At 41.9% G+C, this 22,500-nt stretch overlaps 1 protein-coding gene and 1 long non-coding RNA gene across 3 annotated transcripts in view; one reads left to right on the forward strand and one right to left on the reverse strand.

The window, feature by feature from the left end:
• The window catches only part of LOC123513497, a 22,682-nt gene extending 11,066 nt beyond the window's left edge, over window positions 1-11,616 (forward strand). Inside the window, exons 1-7 of one of the 2 annotated variants that reach the window (XM_045270694.1) lie at window positions 6,397-6,619; window positions 6,890-6,976; window positions 7,159-7,370; window positions 7,547-7,682; window positions 7,899-8,107; window positions 8,204-8,360; window positions 11,145-11,616. In XM_045270694.1, coding sequence (XP_045126629.1) covers window positions 6,586-6,619; window positions 6,890-6,976; window positions 7,159-7,370; window positions 7,547-7,682; window positions 7,899-8,107; window positions 8,204-8,360; window positions 11,145-11,314 — 1,005 coding nt within the window. In that variant the 5' untranslated portion in view covers window positions 6,397-6,585 and the 3' untranslated portion in view covers window positions 11,315-11,616. Of the gene's footprint in view, window positions 1-6,396; window positions 6,620-6,889; window positions 6,977-7,158; window positions 7,371-7,546; window positions 7,683-7,898; window positions 8,108-8,203; window positions 8,361-11,144 lie in introns of those variants that run through there. The other variant, XM_045270696.1, reaches the window with a different exon arrangement.
• LOC123513499 overlaps window positions 1-22,500 on the reverse strand; it is a 118,340-nt gene that overhangs the window by 74,512 nt on the left and 21,328 nt on the right. The gene's annotated exons all lie outside the window — the stretch shown is intronic.

A 22,500-nucleotide genomic window follows, 5' to 3' on the forward strand; every position in this document is an offset into this window, starting at 1 on the left:
TATCATTAGTTCATTGTTGTATGTAAATGTATCGTTTTGTTATGGTTTGTGTCGTGAGTAGCGGAGGTGAGGAATCAAGAGTAATGTGTTTGTGTTCTGCCATTTTAGTTATTTATTTATGTATCTATTTGTTTATTGGTGTGACTATTATTAAGTTATCGCGGTAGAAAGAGTGTAAATGTTTTGGTTTATGGTTTGTGTCAAGAGAGTGGAGGGGAGGGATTAAGAGTACTGTGTTTGTGTCCCGTCTTTCTTTCTGTTTATTAATCTATCTGTTCATTAGTGTATTTATTGATGTATCTAACGGTATTGTTTTGTTATAGTTTGTGTTTAAAGAGAACCGGACTGTGCATTGTGTTCCTCCATTCTATCTTACCTATTTATTCATCTCTCTATTTGTTTATTGGTGCATATTTTCATTGGTTTGCATTTTATTTATTTTTTCTTTTTCCATCTGAGGCTTCTATCTTATTTTTTCGTTGGTCTTTCTTTCGTCTTCTAAAAACAAATAAAAACAACAACAACAGTAATTCCTTCATTCAACATTTTCCTTTTTTATTCCTCGCTCTTACAATCTTCCTATAGATTTCGTCTATTATGTACACGTTACTGTTTCTATTACCAACCTTCTCCCTCTCCCTCTCTCTCTCTCTCTTTATTTGTACATTACTTATATTTAATCTTGGTCATTTTACAGGTGAAAGGTGTATTATGAGTATAACCTATCTTAAACAACGCCCCCTCTCTCTCTCTCTCTCTCTCTCTCTTTCTTTCTCTTCGGTAACACATTCTAACACATTCATTTTTCAGCCGCTCACCTCCCGCGGACATCGTACTCTCGTAAATATGTTCCTCCCCGCTTCACATTTACAAATATCTCCTATTTCACCTTTATTGTCCTCACTCCACACCCGTCCAATAACAGAATAATGAAAAATCCCTGAAGTAAACGAAGAAAAAAGGATGCTCAAACGAGGATTAAGAATGGTATCTACTTGTAAACTCTTGTCTGTCTGTCTGTCTGTCTGTCTCTCTCTCTAATTTTCATCTATCTGTTATGGTTCTCGTTTCTTTGCGTGTTTTATTTTTGTCTCTCTTGTTCATTTAATTTTGTAACCTAATTTTATGTTCTCTTTCCCCTAAACTTTCTATTCTAACTTAATCTTGTGTTCCCTTTCCTCGCCTTGTTTTCACCTCGTCTCTCTCTCTCTCTCTCTCTCTCTCTCTCTCTCTCTCTCTCTCTCTCTCTCTCTCTCTCTCTCTCTCTCTCTCTCTCGCCAAATACAACTATGAGAACGTACACAAGGTTTCATAACATTTCCTAAAGAGAGGAAGCAGAGGATGTGTGGTTTAAAAGGAAGGCGTCTTGAGGTCTTGAGGGAAGGATCTGTGGTGAAGGAAGAAGGGAAGTCTGGGAGGAGGAGGAAGAGGAGGAGGAGGAGGAGGAGGAGGAGGAGGAGGAGGATGGAGGCGTGAAAAGAGAGGGAAGAGAAGGAAAGAAGGACAAGGCAGGGGAGGGTAGAAGGATGGAGAGGTGGCAGAATTCATATTAATTTATTTTATTATCTCTGGGTTATGATGCTTCACATATCATCAAGGTAATAAAAAATATTTATGGCCACCCAAGAGTCGAGGGAAGAACAGGATTACTAGAATTTATGGGCGCAGTTTGCATACGCCATTTTCCGCTTCTCTTGTGTTCCTTCAGGCAAAAGAAATTGTTGGCGCGAGTCATAATTCGAAGCAACTTATTTCCTTATTCATATTATACGTATTACACTCTTTTTTTATGCCTCTCTCTCTCTCTCTCTCTCTCTCTCTCTCTCTCTCTCTCTCTCTCTCTCTCTCTCTCTCTCTCTCTTTCTTCTGCCACTAAGCTTACTCCTCCTTTGTCGTGATGGAGCGAACATTTATTTAGTCGCATTGTCATGGTGATGCAATTAAGTAAAAACATACACACGCACACACGCACACATGCACGCGGGCACACACGCAAACGCACACACACACACACACACACACACACACACACACACACACACACGTACACAGGGGTCAAATGTTTCAAAGTTTGTGGCGTTTATGTTTACGCATCGCAACGGTCATTTGTTTTCATTAGCTCTCTTTCACTGTCACACATTCATTTTCTGTAACAGTCACCCAATGTGTACACCAATTTTCTATGAGTTAAAAGTGTTTACTTTATTATTTCTCTGTATATTTTCTCCGTGTGTTGGTCTTTTAAATAATAAGCAGCAGAAAAGCTAATTTATTTTTTTTAGATTTTTCCATACGTACTATTTTGTACATCAATTTTCTATGAGTTAAAACTGTTTACTTTATTATTTCTTTGCATATTTTCTCCGTGTGCTGGTCTCTTAAGTAATAATCAATAGAAAAGTTAACCTTCCTTTTTTCTTTATTTTCCATACGTATTATTATGTATAGCAATTTTCTACAGCTTAAAATTGTTTATTATTCCTCGGTGTATTTTTTACGTGGGTTGGTCTTTTAAATAATAACCAGTAGAAAAGTTAACTTATTTGTTTTTTTCTTTATCTTCTAAATGTGTACAATTTTCCAAGGCTTAAAACTATTCACTTTATCATTTTTTCTGTATACTTTCTACATGTACTGGTCTTTTAAATGATAACCAATAGAAAAGTTATCGTATTTTTTTCTTTATCTTCCATATCTACTAATGTGTACAATTTTCCAAGGCTTAAGAACTGTTCACTTTATCATTTTTTCTGTATACTTTCTACATGTACTGGTCTCTTAAATAACAACCACTATAAAAGTTAACCTATTTTTTACTCTTTATTTTTCATACGGACTAATGTGCACAATTTTCTACGGCTTAATATTTTTTACTTTATTATTTTTCCATACTTTCTACGTGTGTTGGTCTTTTAAGTAACAACCAGTAGAAAAGTTAACCTATTTTTCTACTTTCTATTTTTCATACGGACTAATGAGTACAATCTTCCAGGCCTTAAAACTGCTCACTTTATTATTTTTCCCTACTTTATACATGTACTGGTCTCTTAAACAATAACCAGCAGAAAAGTGAACCGATTTCTTTACTGTTTCTTTTCTATACATACTACGTCACTTGAATCATGAAAGGATGGTTGAGGATAAGGAGGAGTTGCTGAAGAGAGTGCGTTGTGCCAGATGGAATAAGTGGAGGACAGTTTTATATTCCCCTTTTTTTCTATTTTACTCCTATTCTAATGTTTTAGCCCCTTCAGTACCAGGACACGTCTTCATATTTATCTAAGTTACTATTAGGTGGTTTAATACAGCTTCACAATCTCACGTGGGGCTTAAAATAGTGAAGACTGCGGACCATTAACTTTCTGATCTCCATAGAACCGCCGTGGAACAGTGGAACCATGCGTGCTTTGGGGTCCGAGGGGTCTCCAAGCGCATGGGTTCGAATCTTGTCCACGGTCCGAGTGTAGATTGGGCTTCCTTACTCGGGGCAACGGTTTCCTAGCGGGTGGGCTTTGAGATAGGAGGTACCACAAAAAGTATCTCCTTTAGCCCATAAATTCCCGTGAAAAGCCCACATTGTATAACTAAAAAAAAAGGAACCTTGCTAGTGTCAATAAAATCGTCTAATTATGCTCAAAACTCATGGTAAAAGTGTGTTCCAGTACTGAAGGGGTTGAATAGCTGTGTAGTTCGTACCGGTTTTGATTTTTTTATAGTATTCTCTTTATTAACAAATGTACGAGTGAAAGGATGAAATGTGTCTGTAGTCCTCTGTTTATTTACTTATCGGTCTATTTATTGTTTACTTTCTATATCAGTCTTTCAAATTTAATACGAGTATGTGTGTGGTTCCATGACGCATTTATATATATCTTTTACATTTCTATAAATATTAAGAGATGTAGGAATGAAAAAAATGAATCAAATAATTCCTTATCGCTCTCTCTCTATATATACATTTTTCCAACTTTCTGTACTAGTCTTTTAAATAATTGTGGTTGTGTAGCTCATAGACAATTCTCATTCTTTTCAGTGCTCGCAGTATTAACAAATGTGGGAATGAAAGGATCAAATGATTCATCTATTTTTGGCTTACTTTCTATACTTTCAAATAATTGTGGTTGTGTAGCTCTCGTGGTCAGCTTTCTATATATTCTTTACAGTGCTCCCCATATTAACAGATGTGTATAGATTGAAAGGATGAAATAATTATGTATTCCTCTATTTCTTTACGTCTTATACTTATTTAAATACGTTGTAGAGATCACATTGCGTTTTAACTCTGTATGGTGGTCTCAATATTAACCCCTTCAATACTGGGACACATTTTTACCTTGGGTTTTCGGTTTGATTAGACGGTTTCATTGACATTAAGATGGGTCTATGGAGATCAGAAAGTTAATTGCCAGAGTCTTCACTATTTTAATACCCCCCTTGAGTTTCTGCATCTGTATAAAATCACCAAATAGTCAGCAGAATAAACCCCTTCAATACTGAGACTCAATTTTTGGTGGTTTTGGGTGTGATCAGACGATTTTATTGACATTAAGAAGGATCCATGGAAGTCAGAAGGTTAATGGCCACAGTCTTCACTATTTTAATCACCCCACATAGTTTCTGAAGTTGTATAAAATCACCAAATAGTCAGGGAATTATCCTCTAAAATACAGAGACTCAAATTTACCATAGGTTTTGGGTGTAAATAGACGATTCTATTAACATTAGGAAGAGTCTGTGGAGGTCAGAAGATTAATGGCCAGAGTCTTCACGATTTATACCCCACACTTGAGTTTCTGAAGCTGTATAAAATCACCTAATAGTAAGCAGAATGAACAGAATAACGTGTCATGATACAGAAGGTTACCAACAGATAACTATACAAATGAAAGGGTTATTGTAGAAACAGTGCTCCGTCCTTGCTATTCTCGCATCCTGACGCTGCCAACACCCGGATTTAATTAATGCTTGATTTTTTTGTTATGTTTTGTTTAATACACTTCATGAAATGCGTCCTTCATTAATAATAACCAAAATAAAAGGACAGTGGTGGGGGAGGAGAGAGAGAGAGAGAGAGAGAGAGAGAGAGAGAGAGAGAGAGAGAGAGAGAGAGAGAGAGAGAGAGAGAGAGAGAAGAGAAAAAAAGGAAAATAACAACAGACAGTGCTTGAACTTAAAAGGAGAAGAAGGGAGGACAAAAACTGACACGTGATATTCTCAGTGCTAGGAAATATTAGTGAGTGTGAGATGTGGAGTGAAAAAGAGGGGCTTTATGAAATATGCAAAAAAGAATGAAGGTCTCTCTCTCTCTCTCTCTCTCTCTCTGCTTTGTTCTGCTCTGCTCTTCTCTTTACTTCTCTTCGTCTCTCTCTCTCTCTCTCTCTCTCTCTCTCTCTCTCTCTCTCTCTCTCTCTCTCTCTCTCTCTCTCTCTCTCTCTCCAGGTCTCGCTCCCTCGTGAAGTAAACTGCGGCGTCATCGGATCGAGTCACGAGCCAGCGAGTAGCACTAATATTTCCCCGCCACGGCCAATAATTCCCTTTTTCCAGGCGCAGGTTAGGTGTGACTGTAACGACCACCACGCCACCACGGCACCTGCCACCTGCCACCGTCGCCTTGTTACCGCTACTGCTGCTGTTGATGATGCATACTTCTGATAGTTTTGTGTTGTGAAGACTGGTGGAGGAAATATGGATTATTCGTTAGGTTGTAATTGTTGAAAATATTGCTGCTGTTACCATTACTATTGCTACTGCTACTGCTACTACTACAAATACTACTAAATCTACTGGTCTGCTACTACTACTATTACTAAAACTACTACTACTACTACTACTACTGCTACTACTACTATTATTAAAACTACTGCTACTACTACTACTATTACTAAAGCTACAACTACTACTACTACTACTATTACTAAAACTAATACAACTACTACTACTACTACTACTACTACTACTACTACTACTACTACTACTATCACTACTACCAATATTACTTGCATTACTTTTCTTTGTGGTTTTCCTTGTCTTGATGGTAAAGACAACAAATTTTTCCCCCTCAGAACTTGTTTTCCACCCTAAACTTTCTAATGCATTGAAAAAAAGGAAAAAGACACCGTGATTTACTCAAGGAGAGGACAGAGGCAACAGGAGAGTAAGTATAGAAGGAAGGACAGTCAAGGTACATATACAGTTTTACCGATTAGACTCACGAATCTGGGGAATGAGGCTGATGATTATGCTGATGAAGTGGTGTCATTGTGTGAGAGGCACCAATCAAGTGTCTTATCTGCAAACTTGGCCCAGATAGTGAAGTTGGTCCTGAGCTGTATACCAAGAGTCTCCTTACGGGGTTCGGTTGGTCGTTGTGGCGGCGTCTTGTCTTTATCGAAATTAAAGCTCGTATTGTGAAACGCTTTTGCTCTCTCACCATAAGGATTTCAGGAGTATTTTCCAGGTGGTACTGTAGAAATCGAGTTATTCTGTCGCTGTAACCATAAAAGCACTATTGAAAACTGGCTTCACTTCCACTAGAGGCTTTTCAAAGTAGTCAGGCTGCGGCTCAGAAGCGTTTCAGAATAAATTATGGTTCCAAGTGTGGCCATGAAGGAACGCCAGGGTAGGAAGTGTGTGCATGGGTTTCGAGGTTGGCGATTGAAGGTGGCGTGTGTGGTGCAATGTCAAATGAGTTCCGTTGATAATACTGCTGCTGCTGTTGCTACATCTTTGTACTACTACTACTACTACTACTACTACTACTACTACTACTACTACTACTACAACTACTACTTCTACTACTATTTCTACTAAAAATTCTATAGTACACGTTTGCGAGAAAATGGATTGCAATGTAACATCTTTTCTCTGTTCTCCCTCTGCGCCTCGCCAGAGTGCGTGGGGCGCGGCAGGATGCGGGTCGCCAACGCGCCGAGCCCCGCCGTGCCCCTTCTGCTGCTGTTGGCCTTCGCTGCTACAGGTGAGTAGCGAGCGTCAGGCTTCAGTGTGACAGCCGCCACAGAGTCATGGTGTATAAGCTTGTGGTAGAGTCCGCTTTATTTCAAGGGGCATCACTGAGCCCCCTGCTACTGCTAGTGGTGGTGACGTCTGCAGGTGTTATCTTTTCTTTTCTCTCCTCTTCTCGTGTCCGGCGTGGTGCAGGCGCTGGGCTGCGCGTGTCTGGCGTGCGCGTGCCGCCCGTGGTGGTGTCGGGCTCCGCGGTGGACCTCACCTGCCACTACCACCACAGCACGGACCGCCCCGACCCGCTCTACTCCATCAAGTGGTACCGAGACGTGAACCAGTTTTACGAGTACATTCCAAGACGAAAGCCGCCCATCAGGGTGTACCCGCTGCCCAACATCCACGTGGACGTGAGTGTACCTCTGTGTGTGTGTGTGTGTGTGTGTGTGTGTGTGTGTGTGTGTGTGTGTGTGTGTGTGTGTACTGTAGTTGATGGTATAGGAGCTGCATGCCCAGTGTAAGCCAACCCGCCTCTTGCAGTCTCCTTCACTCCTATGTGTCAATGTTTCTGTGTTCCCTCCCACAGCGGGCGCGCAGCTCGCAGGCGACGGTGGCGCTGAAGGGCGTGACGCGGGAGACATCGGGCAGCTTCCGGTGCGAGGTGATGGGCGACAAGCCTTTCTTTGAGACAGACGACCACGCCGTGAACATGACGGTGGTGGGTGAGTGTGGGGAGGCGTGGGAGGGGAAAAAGGGTGGACATAGTGTGGTGGTGGGTGAGTGTGTGTGGAGGGGAGGAAGAGAGGTAGGGAAGTATAGTTGAATGAAGGGAAAGGTGGGAAGGAGTTACAGAAGCTTTCTTCCTCCAGTGACCACCCACATCCCTTCCCTCCTCCCCCCAACCAAGCCCTCATCCCTCTCCCACCTTTCTCCGACAGACGTGCCGGCGTGGGGCCCTGAGGTGTGGGGCGCCGCCACTGGGGCGCGGGTGCGGCCCGGCGAGGTGGTGGCTGTGCGCTGCCTCATGGGGCCCTCCGACCCGCCGGCGGACGTGAGTTGGACCGTCAACGGCGAGGCGGCGCCGCCCGATGCAGTGGGCCTGCGCCCCCTGGCGCGGGGGCCGCGAGGGCGCCTGGCCCAAGCGTCGGTGAGTGTGTGTGTGTGTGTGTGTGTGTGATGCAGCCAGCCTGTTATCGCCTCCTTTTTTCCCTGCAATGTACTGATGCTCCTCTCCTCCCGCCAGGAGCTGCGCGTCACGGCGACGGAGGAGTGGTTAGCGCGCGGCGCCATGACCCTCACCTGCCACGCCCAAGTGTCCTCCGTGTACCACGCCACCGCCAACGTGACGCTCGTCCACTCCGATTGGCCGCAGCCCGCGGAGTTCGGCTGGTTCTCGGCAGGTGGGTGCCGTCTCAGCCTGGCTGGGGCCAGGGGACGTGGAGGTTGAGACGAGGAAGGAGATTAACGGAAAGGGAGGCTGGGCTGGATGGAGGAAAGGACTGGGATGAAGCATCAAACTCCGTAGTGCGTCACACTTTGGGTCTTATTGTCAGGGAATGGTGGGGTCAGGCAGATGAGGTGAGGGGGTGGGAGGGGGAGAGGCGCCGTGGTGGTTATTGTGTAGGCACGACCACCAAACAGACAGAGTGTGGCGATGAACACCTAAAATTGCCTCGCCTCACGCCACTGCACGGCGGGTCGGGGGTGGCGACCCGGGCCTGTTGTCCGTTCAGGCGTCGGCAGGAACCTCCTTGATTAAAGTGATGCAAACCCACCGCTGCCGCCATGGCCGCCTCACTTCCTTAATGCACCGCGAGGCCGTGCGGCGCGGCCCGGGGCGGGGGCTGGGTCTGGGTGGGATGGAAGGAAGCAGCCCTGGGGGGTCACAGTCAGCTAGTCAGCATAGTCGGACTAAACTTGGCATTCGCAGGCTGTTACGATCACCGCCTCGCAGGTCCCCGCCGCCACAAAGCGACTTGGTTCCGAACTTTGACAATAACCTGGTTGTAAGCCCGAAGGGAGGCAGTGGGTGGCCGTCCATCCCGCCGCCGCCGCCCATCACCGCCGCTGTAATCGCCTGCACCTCCACCAAGCTCTCCCACGAGAACCAAGTCTGGCGAAACAAAGTGACGCGGGGTAAAGGCGAGGCGAGCAGCGTAAACCCCAGGACGTGTTACTCCCGCGGCGACTAACTTTATAACAGCTCGTTTTCTCGCTCTCGAATCTTGAACAAATTTTATCCCCTCGCGGAGAAAGAAGTGAGGGCGCGAGCAGGAGTTTTTCTCCGCGAAGGCCGACAATAAAGACACTAACCTGGAGGAAGAGAGAGAGAAAGAAAAAGGTTACAAAGGAGAAAAAAGAAAAATAGTGCATATGTAGCAACAACACAGCAGAGAGAACGGCGCGAGCGGAACAAGGGACGAGAAATAAAACACAACAAAGAGAAAACGAGAAGGAAACGGAGCGAACAATTGGGTCGGAATGAAGGAAGGTTAATAAAGACAACGAGGCTTTTAACTTCAACCCTGCCAGAAAACACATACACACACACACACACACACACACACACACACACACACACACACACACACACACACACACACAGGCAGGTAGGCGCGCGCAGTCTTGCCCAAGGGAGCGATCACGAAAAATACAAACACTGACATTCATTCCATCCTCACGAAACGCCGCCAAAACGTGAATGTAAATTGAGCCACCGCCGACCACGCCAAACCTTCCCCCCCCGCCGCGTTATTTCCAACCGCACGTCAACCTTTTCTTCGGGAACGGCAAACAGATCTTGTCTTTTATTCTGGGACTGCAAATAGACTAGATAGACCAAATGGATTCCTCCGCCAGTTACTTCGGACAGCTAAGGGAGGGAGAGAGGGGCAGAAGGAGAGAGGGAGAGGTGAGAGGGAGGATTGGGGGTTGTCCTTCGTTAATTAGAGAGTAATTACGAAGCGAACTGGTGCTTTTTGAGTGAGTTCTTTTTGGTGGTTAGGAAAGTCCAGCAGGTAATGTCCATTGGCTTTAATGACGATCTGCAGGAGAGAGAGAGAGAGAGAGAGAGAGAGAGAGAGAGAGAGAGAGAGAGAGAGAGAGAGAGAGAGAGAGATTACATGGCTCTGAGTCTAAAGGCCGAATTTGATGTTCTCATTCACTGTGTTTTTATTTTCTCTCGATCTTTTTCCTTCCCTGACTTTTGTATTTCTGTTATTGTTATTTTCTGTTTCTCTGTTTTTTTTTAATCTTTTTTTTAAATCTTTTTATTTTTATTTTTCAATTTCTTATGATCCATGCAAATTTTTCTGATTTTTCATTGAGTCATTATATATTGATTTTTTTGACTCTTTCGTGATATTACCAAATGAAAGTTTTGTCCTTTGTGCCTTCCTGGTACACACACACACACACACACACACACACACACACACACACACACACACACACACACACACACTCGGGGTTTGAATATTGCTGGTGTTAATTATGCTCGCGTGTGTGTGTGTGTGTGTGTGTGTGTGTGTGTGTGTTGAATAGGTCATATCGTCCCCTTATGCCTTCTCGTTCCATCCTCTCCGTCCTCCTCGTCTTCCTCCTCCTTCTCCTCCTCCTCCTCCTCCTCCTCCTCCTCCTCCTCCTCCTCCTTCTCCTCCTCCTCCTCCTCCTCCTCCTCCTCCTCCTCCTCCTCCTCCTCCTCTTCTTTCTCCTATTGCTCTCCTTCCGTCTTTCTCAACCATCACCGGTTCCTCTTCCTCTTCCTCCTCCAACCTTCCTTCCTTCTATCCTTCCTTCACTGCTAACACCAATTTCTTCTCCTCCTCCTCCTCCCACACCTTCCTCAATGACTAAGGTTGAAGAATCCCTCATTCCTCTTCCTTCCCTTTCCTTCCTCCCGCGTCACTGCCACTCCCCTTCCGCCCCAACTCCTTCCCCCAGCTTCCCACCATCTCCCCCGCCGCCCCCGCCGTTCACCCCCAGCTGACGACAATATTGTGAGCTTCTAATTGAATTTTCCCCCCAGAAAGGATAGAGAAATTGGGCGGCGCGAGTCGGCCACTGACTGGCGCCCACATTCCGCCCAAGCGTCACGCCGCCGCCTTAATTGCTTCTTATTCATTTATTTATCGTTCATTTATTCATTAAATGATCCTTTGCTCTCCTCTCCCCCTCCCCCACAGCCCCCGCCGCCCCCAACACTCCCTGCTGCTGTGTCTCCTGCTGCTGTGTCTCCTGCTCTCCGCTGTCACGCCGCTGTGAGGGACATGACGTGTTGATGGCTCTGAAGGCACCAGCTGTTGCCATAGAGAGGATGTCCCCGCCACACACACCAGCTGGTCCGCCAGAGTAACACTTACCGCGGGGACCAGCTGTGCAATGCTCTCTCCATCTCCCTCTCCCTCTCCCTCCCCCCCTTTCTCTCTCTCTCTCTCTCTCTCTCTCTCTCTCTCTCTCTCTCTCTCTCTCTCTCTCTCTCTCTCTCATTTCTTCATTACTGTGATTTTCTTAAACTTTATTCAGCGCCATCCATCTTCGTTCATTTCATCAATTTATCTCCGCCGTGAAACTTGCCTTTTTTTTACCTTTCTCTCTCTCTCTCTCTCTCTCTCTCTCTCTCTCTCTCTCTCTCTCTCTCTCTCTCTCTCTCTCTCTCTAAGCAATTACCAACATGCTTATCTTTATTTACTCTATTTATCTACCTAACAATATATCAATCACTATCTATCTACCTATCTATCTATCTATCTATCTATACATTTATCTATCTATCCATCTATCTACTTACCTATCTACTTACCTACCTACCTCGAAAGTAGCCTGAAGAACTAAGAGAAAGAAAGAGGGAGAGGTTAGCTGAGGCCATTTGAAGCAAGGACGCGAGACACTGGAAGGAAGGGAAGGAAAGAAGACTCATACAGATTTGCATAGCTCCGTGATTCCGAGCTCCCTTTCACCTGTGTCTCTCCCTCTCCTCTCCTCTCCTTACCCTCTCCGTATGAGCTCCTGATAAGTAATCCCTGTGTTTAAGATGGCTCTGAGTTAAATGGGCAGGCTACTATACAGAGCTAGCCAGCCTTTAGTGACTTTAAACGACACGAAGAATGAGAGAACAAGTTGATGGTAAAGTAAAGAGGAAGGAACTCAAGTGAAAAGTACGTGAAATTAAGAAAAAAATGTGGAAAAATGAGAGGAGATATAAAAAGGGTAGAGGAGCGAAGGTGAATGGGAAAAAAAGGAAAAGAAAAAAAACAGTGATGTTATTGATAGTGACAATATAAAAGATTCCTACATATACAGTATATATATATATTTATGAAAAAAAAATGAGAGAGAGAGATGGTGTTTCGGGTTATCTATTAAGTGGTGACAAAACGTGTGTGTGTGTGTGTGTGTGTGTGTGTGTGTGTGTGTGTGTGTGTGTGTGTGTGTGTGTGTGTGTGTGTGTGTGTGTACTCATTCTCCTCTCGTCTTCATCCTCCTTTTCTCGCTCGTTCCTTTCTTTTTTTTCTTCTTCTTCTTCCTCAACCTCTTCCTCTTCCTCTTGCTCTTCCTCCTCCTCCACCTCCCCATCAGGTCCTCTCCGTGAATGGTGAATCAAGAAGATCGCAGTGAACAAATGTAAGTGTTGCAGAGTGAATATTTATGTTAAGTACAAGACGAAGTGGAGGTTGGGAGGGCTGGCGGTGGTGGAGATGATGGTGGTGGTGGAGAGAGAGAGAGAGAGAGAGAGAGAGAGAGAGAGAGAGAGAGAGAGAGAGAGAGAGAGAGAGAGAGAGAGAGAGAGAGTCACTCATATATACATACTTACAAGATAAACACACAATTAATGAAAACAAAATGGAAAGACCGACAAAAAATAAACACACCCTAATATTAAGCAAAATTTAAACGAGGTATACTAAAACACACATTTCTAATCATAAAACACCTGATCTATTTTGAAACGAAGCCAAGTAAACAAGTAGACCAAAACAAAAATAATAAAACAGTCCCTCATGCAAGATTTTCTAAGCCCACCCGTAGTCCAAGACAGTCTATTTCCACCTTATCCGGGACCTTACTTCAAAACACTTCCCTGCCTCAACTTCACTACATTCAATAGCCTCTAACTGAAGATACACGGGATTTTAAGTGTGTTTTTAAAGTTGTAGTGACAAATTGACAACATTTTTCGTACTATTAAGAGGGGAAACACTTTTTGAGAACCAGGCTGACCATCTCCGTGGGCAATGAATACAGTTGTAGTGAGAGAGCAAGGCGTTTTTGAATAGAGAGTTCAGAATCACTAAGAGGAAAGATGAAGTCACTAAGGATGTTCAAGTACCCTAAAATGGCTTTCTTGACGGCGTGAGGGGCTAATAGCACACTCAGGCTTTCTTCTTCTTTAGGTCTTGTCTTCCATGTACGAAACTACTGCTGTGTGTGTGTGTGTGCGTGTGTGTGTGAATGTATAAGGTCACCGGTCCGCCACCATCACCACCAGCGTCACCAGTCACCGATAAACATCTTCCAATTAGCTGTAATCAATTGTCCCCAACAAATGTATATATTATAACATGTCCCACTACCCCGGTCCCTTCCCCTCCCCGCAGGACACGCCACCCTCATTATGTCACCCCCCTCCCCACACACCCTCCCAGCCACACATAACACTCGGCACATTCCAGGGGCGCCGCGGCCTCCTCCTCGTCATGGCTCGCTAAAAAAGATCCCATCGTCCCTCTCGTCTTGAAAATAGTGACGTAAATTTCTGACGATGACATGTCTTTAATTTCCGGTCGAGTGCCGATACACACACACACACACACACACACACACACACACACACACACACACACACACACACACACACACACACACACACACACACACACACACACACACACACACACACACACACACACACACACACACACACACACACACACACGCAGGGGGCGGGGTGGTCTGCGGGAAGGGGGAGCGGGAGGCGAGACCAGAGCTTCCTTCAGAGTAATAAACATATCGCTATCTGTAAACAAGGCGTCTGCTTCACCTTCCTGACCGCCACACAAGGGAACACAAATGAGGAACAAAGAACAGTTCCCCGCTATCAGTCTGTGTTTGATATCTTAGTACCAAACGTGAAGAAACAAGCAGCAACACACCTTTTGGCCCCTTTTCTCATAAGCTAAACTAAGACAAACGGTGTGGCATAGTAGGATAGTAATGAAGAAGGCTCCTTCCCCACCTATCATTTTAACTTGATGTAGTGAGAGTAACAGGCAGCAACATATCTTTTGGCTCTCTTTTACTACCAAACGTGAAGAAACAAGCCCTTTTCTCATAAGCTAAACTAAGACAAGCAGTGTTGCATAGTAGGATAGAAAAGAAGAATGTAGCATCCCCACCTATCATTGATGTAGTAAGAGCAACAAGCAGCAACATACCTTTTGGCCCTCTTCATGACAAGCTACATCAAAACAAGAGGCGTAGGTTAGTAAAGGACGAAGGCTCCTCAACACCTATCATTTGGTTTAATTGATGGAACTGAGACGAACTAGTAATGCCATCCAACATGAGAAACAAATACCAAGACACCTTTTGAATTAGAATTGTAGATTAGAGAGACAATAAACACGAGGGATTATGAAATTTTAAACTCAAGGCAATAAAGACAATAAATATGAAGGATTTTGAAGCTTTAAACTCAAGACAATAACGACAAAAACGAAGAATTATAAAACTTTAAACTGAAGACAATGAAGACAATAAAGACGAAACATTATGAAACTTTAAACTCAACATGCAATACAATAAAGACGTGGATTTATGAAGCTTTAAACTGAAGAGAATGCAATAAAGACGAGGATTTATGAAGCTTTAAACTCAACAACAGGACCAAGTGAGAAAGAAGATGAGACAAATGGTAAGTAAAAATAAAGAGAGAATTAAAGAAAGGCAAAATATAAAAAAGGGTATAGAGTAAGAGAGAATAAATGAATGTAGGAAGAATTAAAAGAAAGGAAAGAAAAAGAATGAAAAGGATGATAAAAAAAGAAAGGGAGAAAGGAAAATATTTAACGAATGAAAAAAAGAAAGAAAAAGAAGGAAAAAAAGGAAGGAAAGAAAAGTAAGAAAAGAGAAAGAAAGGAAAAAAAGGAGAAAAGAAAAGATTATAATGAAGGAAAGAAAATAAACAAACGAATAAATAAAAAGAAAAAAGAAAGAAAGAAAAGGTAAGAGAGAGAAAAGGTGAAAAAGGAAAATAAGATAAAAGAAAAGAAAAGAAAGAAAATGAAAAAGAAAGAAAACGAAAGAAAGAAAAAGCTAAGAAAGAAAAGGAAAGAAAAAAGAAAAAAAAAGAAATCAAAAGGGAAAAAAAATAAAAGATAAAGAAAATGGAAAAGAAAATTAAGAAAGTAAGAAAACGGAGGCAAAGAGTAAATAGAACATGAAAACTCACCAAAGCAAAGGAAACACTGGATCAATAATTATTCCTTCCCCTTTTATTTCCCTTTATCTCCTTCACTTCTCCGGCTTCTCTCTCTCTCTCTCTCTCTCTCTCTCTACCTACCTATCAACCAAATCTGTCTATCGATCAATCTGTCTTTATCTATCTGTCAGTCAGTCTCTCTATCTATCTGTTTATCTATCCATCTATTTATCAATCTGTCTATCTATCTATCTGTCTATCTATTTATGTCTATCTATTTATCTATCTATTTATCTAACTTATCTAATTAACAGTAATCTCATATACAAAAGATCCCAAAACTATCTTAAAAAATACAAAAAATCTACATTCTGACACTAAACACGGTATTATTTGACATGCTTGGCGATTATGATGGCAACAGTTGGCAGCCCTGGCATACTTAGGGATGCTATGAACGACACGACCTGGGAAATGGTTCGGTATATCAGCATCACGCCAGGCCACGCACACCAACCTTACCGATGCGACACGTGATCAGCTGACACGTATCGTATTGTTTATAATGCTACTGTTCAATGTGTTCATATGATACCTCAACCCTCTTCAGTACCAGGACGCGTTTTCATATTCATTCTGGTGACTATTTGGTGATTTCATAACGCTTCAGAAACTTGTGTGGGGGTTTGAATTGTGAAGACTGCGGCCATTAATCTTCCGACCTCCATAAACCCTTCCTAATGTCAATAAAATGGTCTAATCATACCCAAAACTTAGATAAAAATGCATGCCGGTACTGAACGGGTTAGAATTATCATAGTAACTCCTTAAACTCTTCATTTATTCGTCTATTTGTGTGTGTGTGTGTGTGTGTGTGTGTGTGTGTGTGTGTGTGTGTGTGTGTGTGTGTGTGTGTGTGTGTGTGTGTGTGTGCTTCTATCTATTTATTTATCTTAGAAAATATTGTCAGTTTTAACATAAAGCACATTAATACATTACTTCTTACACATGGAACTAAGTGACTGTTTTTATTCCGTTTCTTTTTCTTGTCTATCTATTTATGTGAGTGTCTGTGTGTCTGTTTCTGTCTATTCATTTATCTCAGGGAATATTGTCACTTTCAACATAAAGCATATCAGTATTTCTTTCTTATACATCAAACTACGTGGATTTTTATTATTTTTTTATGGAAGGAGAACTACCAAGGGCAAAAAAAAGAAAATGTTAGAAATAAATGAGGCACTTGAATTGTAGTCTCCATAAAAGAATAAAAAGAATTAGTCAAAATCGAGGGATAAATGTCTCGACACCTCTCTCATAAAAGATGTTAAGTCGTAGGAAGATGGAAATATATTTGAAAGGTTTTTATTCTATTTATTTTTTATTGTCTTTCTATTTATGTGAGAGTCTGTGTGTCTATTCAATTTGTATATCTATCTTAGTAAATATTCACAGCTTTAACACAAACGAAAGCATATCAATGAATTATTTCTCATTAGAAGCGCGTATCATATCGAAATTCGTGACTTTTGCTGTGTTTTTATCCTTTTTCTTTTATTGTCTATCTATCTCTTTCAGTTCCTACGTTTCTATCTATCTTAGTAAATATTGCCAGTTTTCATATTAACAAAAGCATATCAGTTCATTATTTCTCATTAAAAGCAGGTAACACATCAAAATTCGTGACTTTTGTTGTGTTTTTATTAATTTTCTATTTATCTATCTATTTCAGTCTATGTGTCTGTTTATGTATATTTATCTATCTCACTACATATTGCCAGTTTTCACATTAACAAAAGCATATCAATTCATTATTTCTCATTAAAAGCGAGTAACACATCAAATTCTTGACTTCCGTTGTGTTTTTATTAATTCTTTATTGTCCATCTATTCATTTCACTTTCTACGTGTTATCTCAGTAAACAATTAACTTTTAACACAAAACAAAATCATATCAATTCACTATTTCTCGTATTAATTCCTTCAGTACAATGACGCATTTTCATATTCATTGTCTACTATTTTGGTGATTTTATTCAGCTTCAGATACTTACGTGGGGGATTAGAATAGTGAGGTCTGTGGCTATTAATCTTCTGACTTCCATAAACCCTTTCTAATGTCAATAAAATGGTCGAATCGTACGCAAATCTCAAGGTAGAAATGTGTCCTAGTATTGAAGGGGTTAAGAACGCCTAAACACATCGAACTCCGCGACTTTTGTTTTCATTTTTGTCTTCTTTTATTTTTCTCTCTGGCTAACAAATGAGTCTTTTAGTTTCGCTGCGTCGGTGCTCAACGAATCGCTCCCTCGGCGTCCAAATCACAGCCATTCGTCAGGAAAGGAAAAAAAATGAAAATGAAAATGAAAAAAAAGGAAAAGAAAAAGAAAAAAAATAACCAGACGAAAAAATAGAAAAAAAGTACACGCACACACACGCACACACACACACACACACACACACACACACACACACACACACACACACACACACACACACACACACACTACTTGAACGAAAAAAATGAGAGAAAAGTAAAATGTTAATGAAAATAAAGAAAAAAAATATAGGGGAAGAACATTCTCTCTCTCTCTCTCTCTCTCTCTCTCTCTCTCTCTCTCTCTCTCTCTCTCTCTCTTGGATCCCTCACACCTTTATATATATAAAAGAAAACAAATATTAAATGAACATTCTCCTTTTTCTGGCATTTTTCAACATATATTTTCATAAAGCACAGGAAGAGGAGGAGGAGGAGGAGGAGGAGGAGGAGGAAGAGCAAGAGGAGGAGGAGCATTGAGTCTAATCCTCTTCCCTGCAACTGACTAATGCGCACTGAGCCTCATTTTGTCCTCCAAAGCTCAAGCGATAATCGGTGAGAGTGAGGGAGAGAGTGAGAGGGGAGAGAATGAGAGGGGAGAGAGGGGAGAGGGGAGAGAGGCAAGGAAGGAAGGAGGAAAGGAAGAGGGGAAGACCTAAGGAGGCGTTGTGATTCCGTGAAATAAAAAGATAAAGCGTTGGTTAATGTGTAAGAGTTTTGTGAGAGAGAGAGAGAGAGAGAGAGAGAGAGAGAGAGAGAGAGAGAGAGAGAGAGAGAGAGAGAGAGAGAGAGAGAGAGAGAGAGAGAGAGAGAGAGAGAGAGAGAGAGAGAGAGAGAGAGAGAGAGAGAGAGAGAGAGAGAGAGAGAGAGAGAGAGAGAGAGAGAGAGAGAGAGAGACACTTACTCTCTTCTACCTTTCAAATAATCTTAATGCTTCTTCCTTTTATTCCTGTACCTTTGACACAAACACACACACACACACACACACACACACACACACACACACACACACACACACACACACACACACACACACACACACTCTCTCTCTCTCTCTCTCTCTTAACCCCTCACCTCACACAACCCCACCCAGCACAACTTGAACCTCTCACAACCTTCCCTCACACACCCTCTTACTCCCAATCTCTCACTCAAAGCCTTTATCTTATTCCCTTCCTCTTCCTCTTCCTCAACATAGCGATCTTCTTCACCCAACCTCACATGAGAGGAGAGTTATGAGTCTACCCTCCTCTCGTCCCCAACTCCTTCTCCTCTTCCTCCTCGTCCTCGTCCTCCTCTTCGTCCTCCTCCTCCTCCTTCTCCTCCTCGTCCTTTCGTCTTGCGGCTCACCCAGTCTAATTCTATATTCATAGTTCGGTATAAGACAACCCACCCTGATTTCCATAATAAGAACATTCAGTGGAGATGTATAATTTGACTCAGCTCCTTCGTCTCATTGCATTATCCTTCGCCCGTGTGATATTAGTGGCGTGGAAAAGATCATATTGAGAAGGAGAAAGAGAGGAGGGTGAAAGACAGCAGGGGGGCAGTGGAAAAAAAGGGTGTAAATGTGGTTATGAAAAACGATATGGTTTTCCGTGTGATATTAATGGCGTGGAAAAGATCATATTGAGAGAGAGAGAAAGAGAGGAGAGTGAAAAAACAGCAAAGGGGGTGGAGGAAAAAAGGTGTGTAAATGTGGCTTTGAAAAGTGATATGGCTTTTTTGTTATTTTGGGGGTGTTAAGGTTTTTTTTCTTTTTTTTTTCCTCTAGTAGTTCATGAATGATTTTGGGAGTGGATGACGAGAGAGAGAGAGAGAGAGAGAGAGAGAGAGAGAGAGAGAGAGAGAGAGAGAGAGAGAGAGAGAGAGAGAGAGAGAGAGAGAGAGAGAGAGAGAGAGAGAGAGAGAGAGAGAGAGAGAGTGGGTAACGAACGCGGAGTGACAAGGAAGGAAAAAAAAAAATTGCTGTATGGTTTTATAGAAGTGGTATCGTTAGTTTTCATGCTATTTTGGGTGTTTTATTTGATTTCGTTCGTGGTTTTTGAAAGATTAACCCGATCACTACTGGGACGCATTTTTACCTTGATTTTTAGGTATGATTAGACGATTTTATTTGCATTCAGGAGAGTCTATGGTGGTCAAAAGATTAATGACCAGGGTTTTCACTATTTCAATCCCCCACATGAGATTCTGAAACTGTATAAAATCGCTAAATAGTAAGCAGAGTGAATATGAAAACGCGGCATGGTACTGAAGGGTTAGGAGGAGAGAGAGAGAGAGAGAGAGAGAGAGAGAGAGAGAGAGAGAGAGAGAGAGAGAGAGAGAGGCCCGTATTCAGAAACGCTTTGCTCTCTCACGACTATTTTCAAAGGCTCTATAAAAGATACTCATGTTCTTAAGGGTATTTCTATGGTTTTGGCGATGGATTAGCAAGATTTCTAGCTTATCATAAGGAAACACTGCTTTGGAAACCCTACTAATTGTCTTCGGGGACTTGAAAATTTGTCGTGTTGAGAGAGCAAGATGTTTCTGAATATAAGCAAGAGAGAGAGAGAGAGAGAGAGAGAGAGAGAGAGAGAGAGAGAGAGAGAGAGAGAGAGAGATGTAGGAAAAGGAAGGAAATTTATCATAACAAACGCCTGTATTGCCTCCTTTAGAATATTCTCTCTCTCTCTCTCTCTCTCTCTCTCTCTCTCTCTCTCTCTTCCTCGCTCTTTTTATCTCTTGCTTGAACCCAAAGTCTCAGGAATCTCTATAAAAACGATAAAAAAAAGCAAAATAAAAATAAAGATGAAAGATAATCAAAACAACAAACTCCATTCTCCATCCGTCTCCAGTTTTCCTCCTTCCTCCACCACTAACCATTCAAGACCTAGGAAATTGAAAAAAGGAAATCTATAAGTAAATAAGTAAGCACGTCAGTAAATGTGGGTGAAATAAAATGTGATTACCATGGCAACCTTTGTGATCTCTTCCGCGATGCTCTCTTTCCCTCTGTTCGTCTCCCATCACCCTTCTTTGTCTCTCTAACACGCTCACACACACACATACACACACACTCAGATAAGATAAGGTAAGGTAAGGTAAAGTAAAGTAAGGTGAGGTATGGTTAGGTAAGGTATGGTATGGTATGGTAAGGTTTGGCAAGGTAAGGTTTGGGAAGGTAAGGTTTGGGAAGGTAAGATTAGGTACAGTAAGAAAAGTTAAATAAGTTGGGGTAAGATTAGGTTATATTAGATTAGGTAAGGTGAGGCAAGAAAAGATGAGGTAAGGTTAGTTTAGATTAGGTTAGCATATATCAGACTGAATTAGATTAGGTAGGATAATATAAGGTTAATTAATATTTCTTCCATAGTGGTTCTGGACAGGTTTGTAGTGAGCGTTACTACTATAGGTACGAGAGAAGGGCGAGTGAGGGTGCAGGAAGACACAGGAGGGACAGTCCTTTGCCACCTCTAACAATTCTTGGAAGAGTTTATGTCAGAACACTAGACACAGTGGAAAACAAATACTTCAACCCATTATTCCCCACATTACTTATCCACTCACAAATAACAACTAATAAAGGTGCACGTCTTTACTTTAATAATCCTACATGACTTTGCCAGGGAAAAATATAACTGTTGGTACTACTGATGAATTATTATTAACCCCCCCTTCATTACTGGAACGCATTTTTACCTTAAGTTTTTGGTATCATTAGAGGATTTTATTGACATTAGGAAAGGTCTATGGTAGTTGAAAGATTAATGGCCAGAGTCTTCACTATTTCACTCCCCACGTAAGTCTGTAGCTGTATAAAAACATCAAAAAGTAAGCAGAATGAATATGAAAACGCGTCATGGTACTGAAGAGGTTAAGGGATTCCTCATTTTAGGTGTCAGCGTTTTTTTTTTTTAACTAATATTTAATACGAAGCACAAAATAACGCTTTGAAAAAACCTTAAATGATATTCCTCATAAAATTATTAACGGATATAGACACTAATGAGTTATAACTAATCAATTTTTCATTTCCGGTGTTCAGCTTCTTTTTAAAATTGTCATGTTGAAATGTAAACTCATCTAATTCTATCAACCACTGCCATGGATGTCCGCAACAAACACTTACGGATCTGCTAAGAAAAAAATCAAATAAAATGATGTTTGCATGGACAGAGAGAGAGAGAGAGAGAGAGAGAGAGAGAGAGAGAGAGAGAGAGAGAGAGAGAAAGAGAGAGAGGTTAACTTCATATTTCCTCTGATACATGATAAACTGAAAGACACCAGCTATAAAAATGCCTAAGAAAAACTGAAAAAAACTTGAGAAAAAAAAATTGAGGCAGAGAAAGAGAAAGAAAAAGAGTAAGAGAAAGGGTCAAACTTGAAGAGAAAGAAAGCATTGGAGTAAAAATAGGCTAAGATGTGGGAGTCTAAGGAATGGAAATGCATAAGTGAGTCAACATAGACTGATGGAAGCGCTGACCACTGGTAGGAGGGGAGAGCGGAAGACGGAAAGAGCACAGGAGAGAGAGAGAGAGAGAGAGAGAGAGAGAGAGAGAGAGAGAGAGAGAGAGAGAGAGAGAGAGAGAGAGAGAGAGAGAGAGAGAGAGAGAGAGAGGAGAGGTAAAACAGTCAGAAATGCAAAGCGGGAGATACAGCGAAGGATAAAAGGAAAACAAGGAGAGTAAAATAGACGGAGTGAAGGAAAGGAAAAAGGAAACAGTGATAAAGAGGCAGAAGATAAAATGAATAACATGAAGGAGTACAGAGAGAGAGAGAGAGAGATAAAAAAAAGAAAAAAATAGGGAGTACAATAGAC

The sequence above is a fragment of the Portunus trituberculatus genome, chromosome 36, assembly GCF_017591435.1.
Source record: "Portunus trituberculatus isolate SZX2019 chromosome 36, ASM1759143v1, whole genome shotgun sequence".
Taxonomy (NCBI): domain Eukaryota; kingdom Metazoa; phylum Arthropoda; class Malacostraca; order Decapoda; family Portunidae; genus Portunus; species Portunus trituberculatus.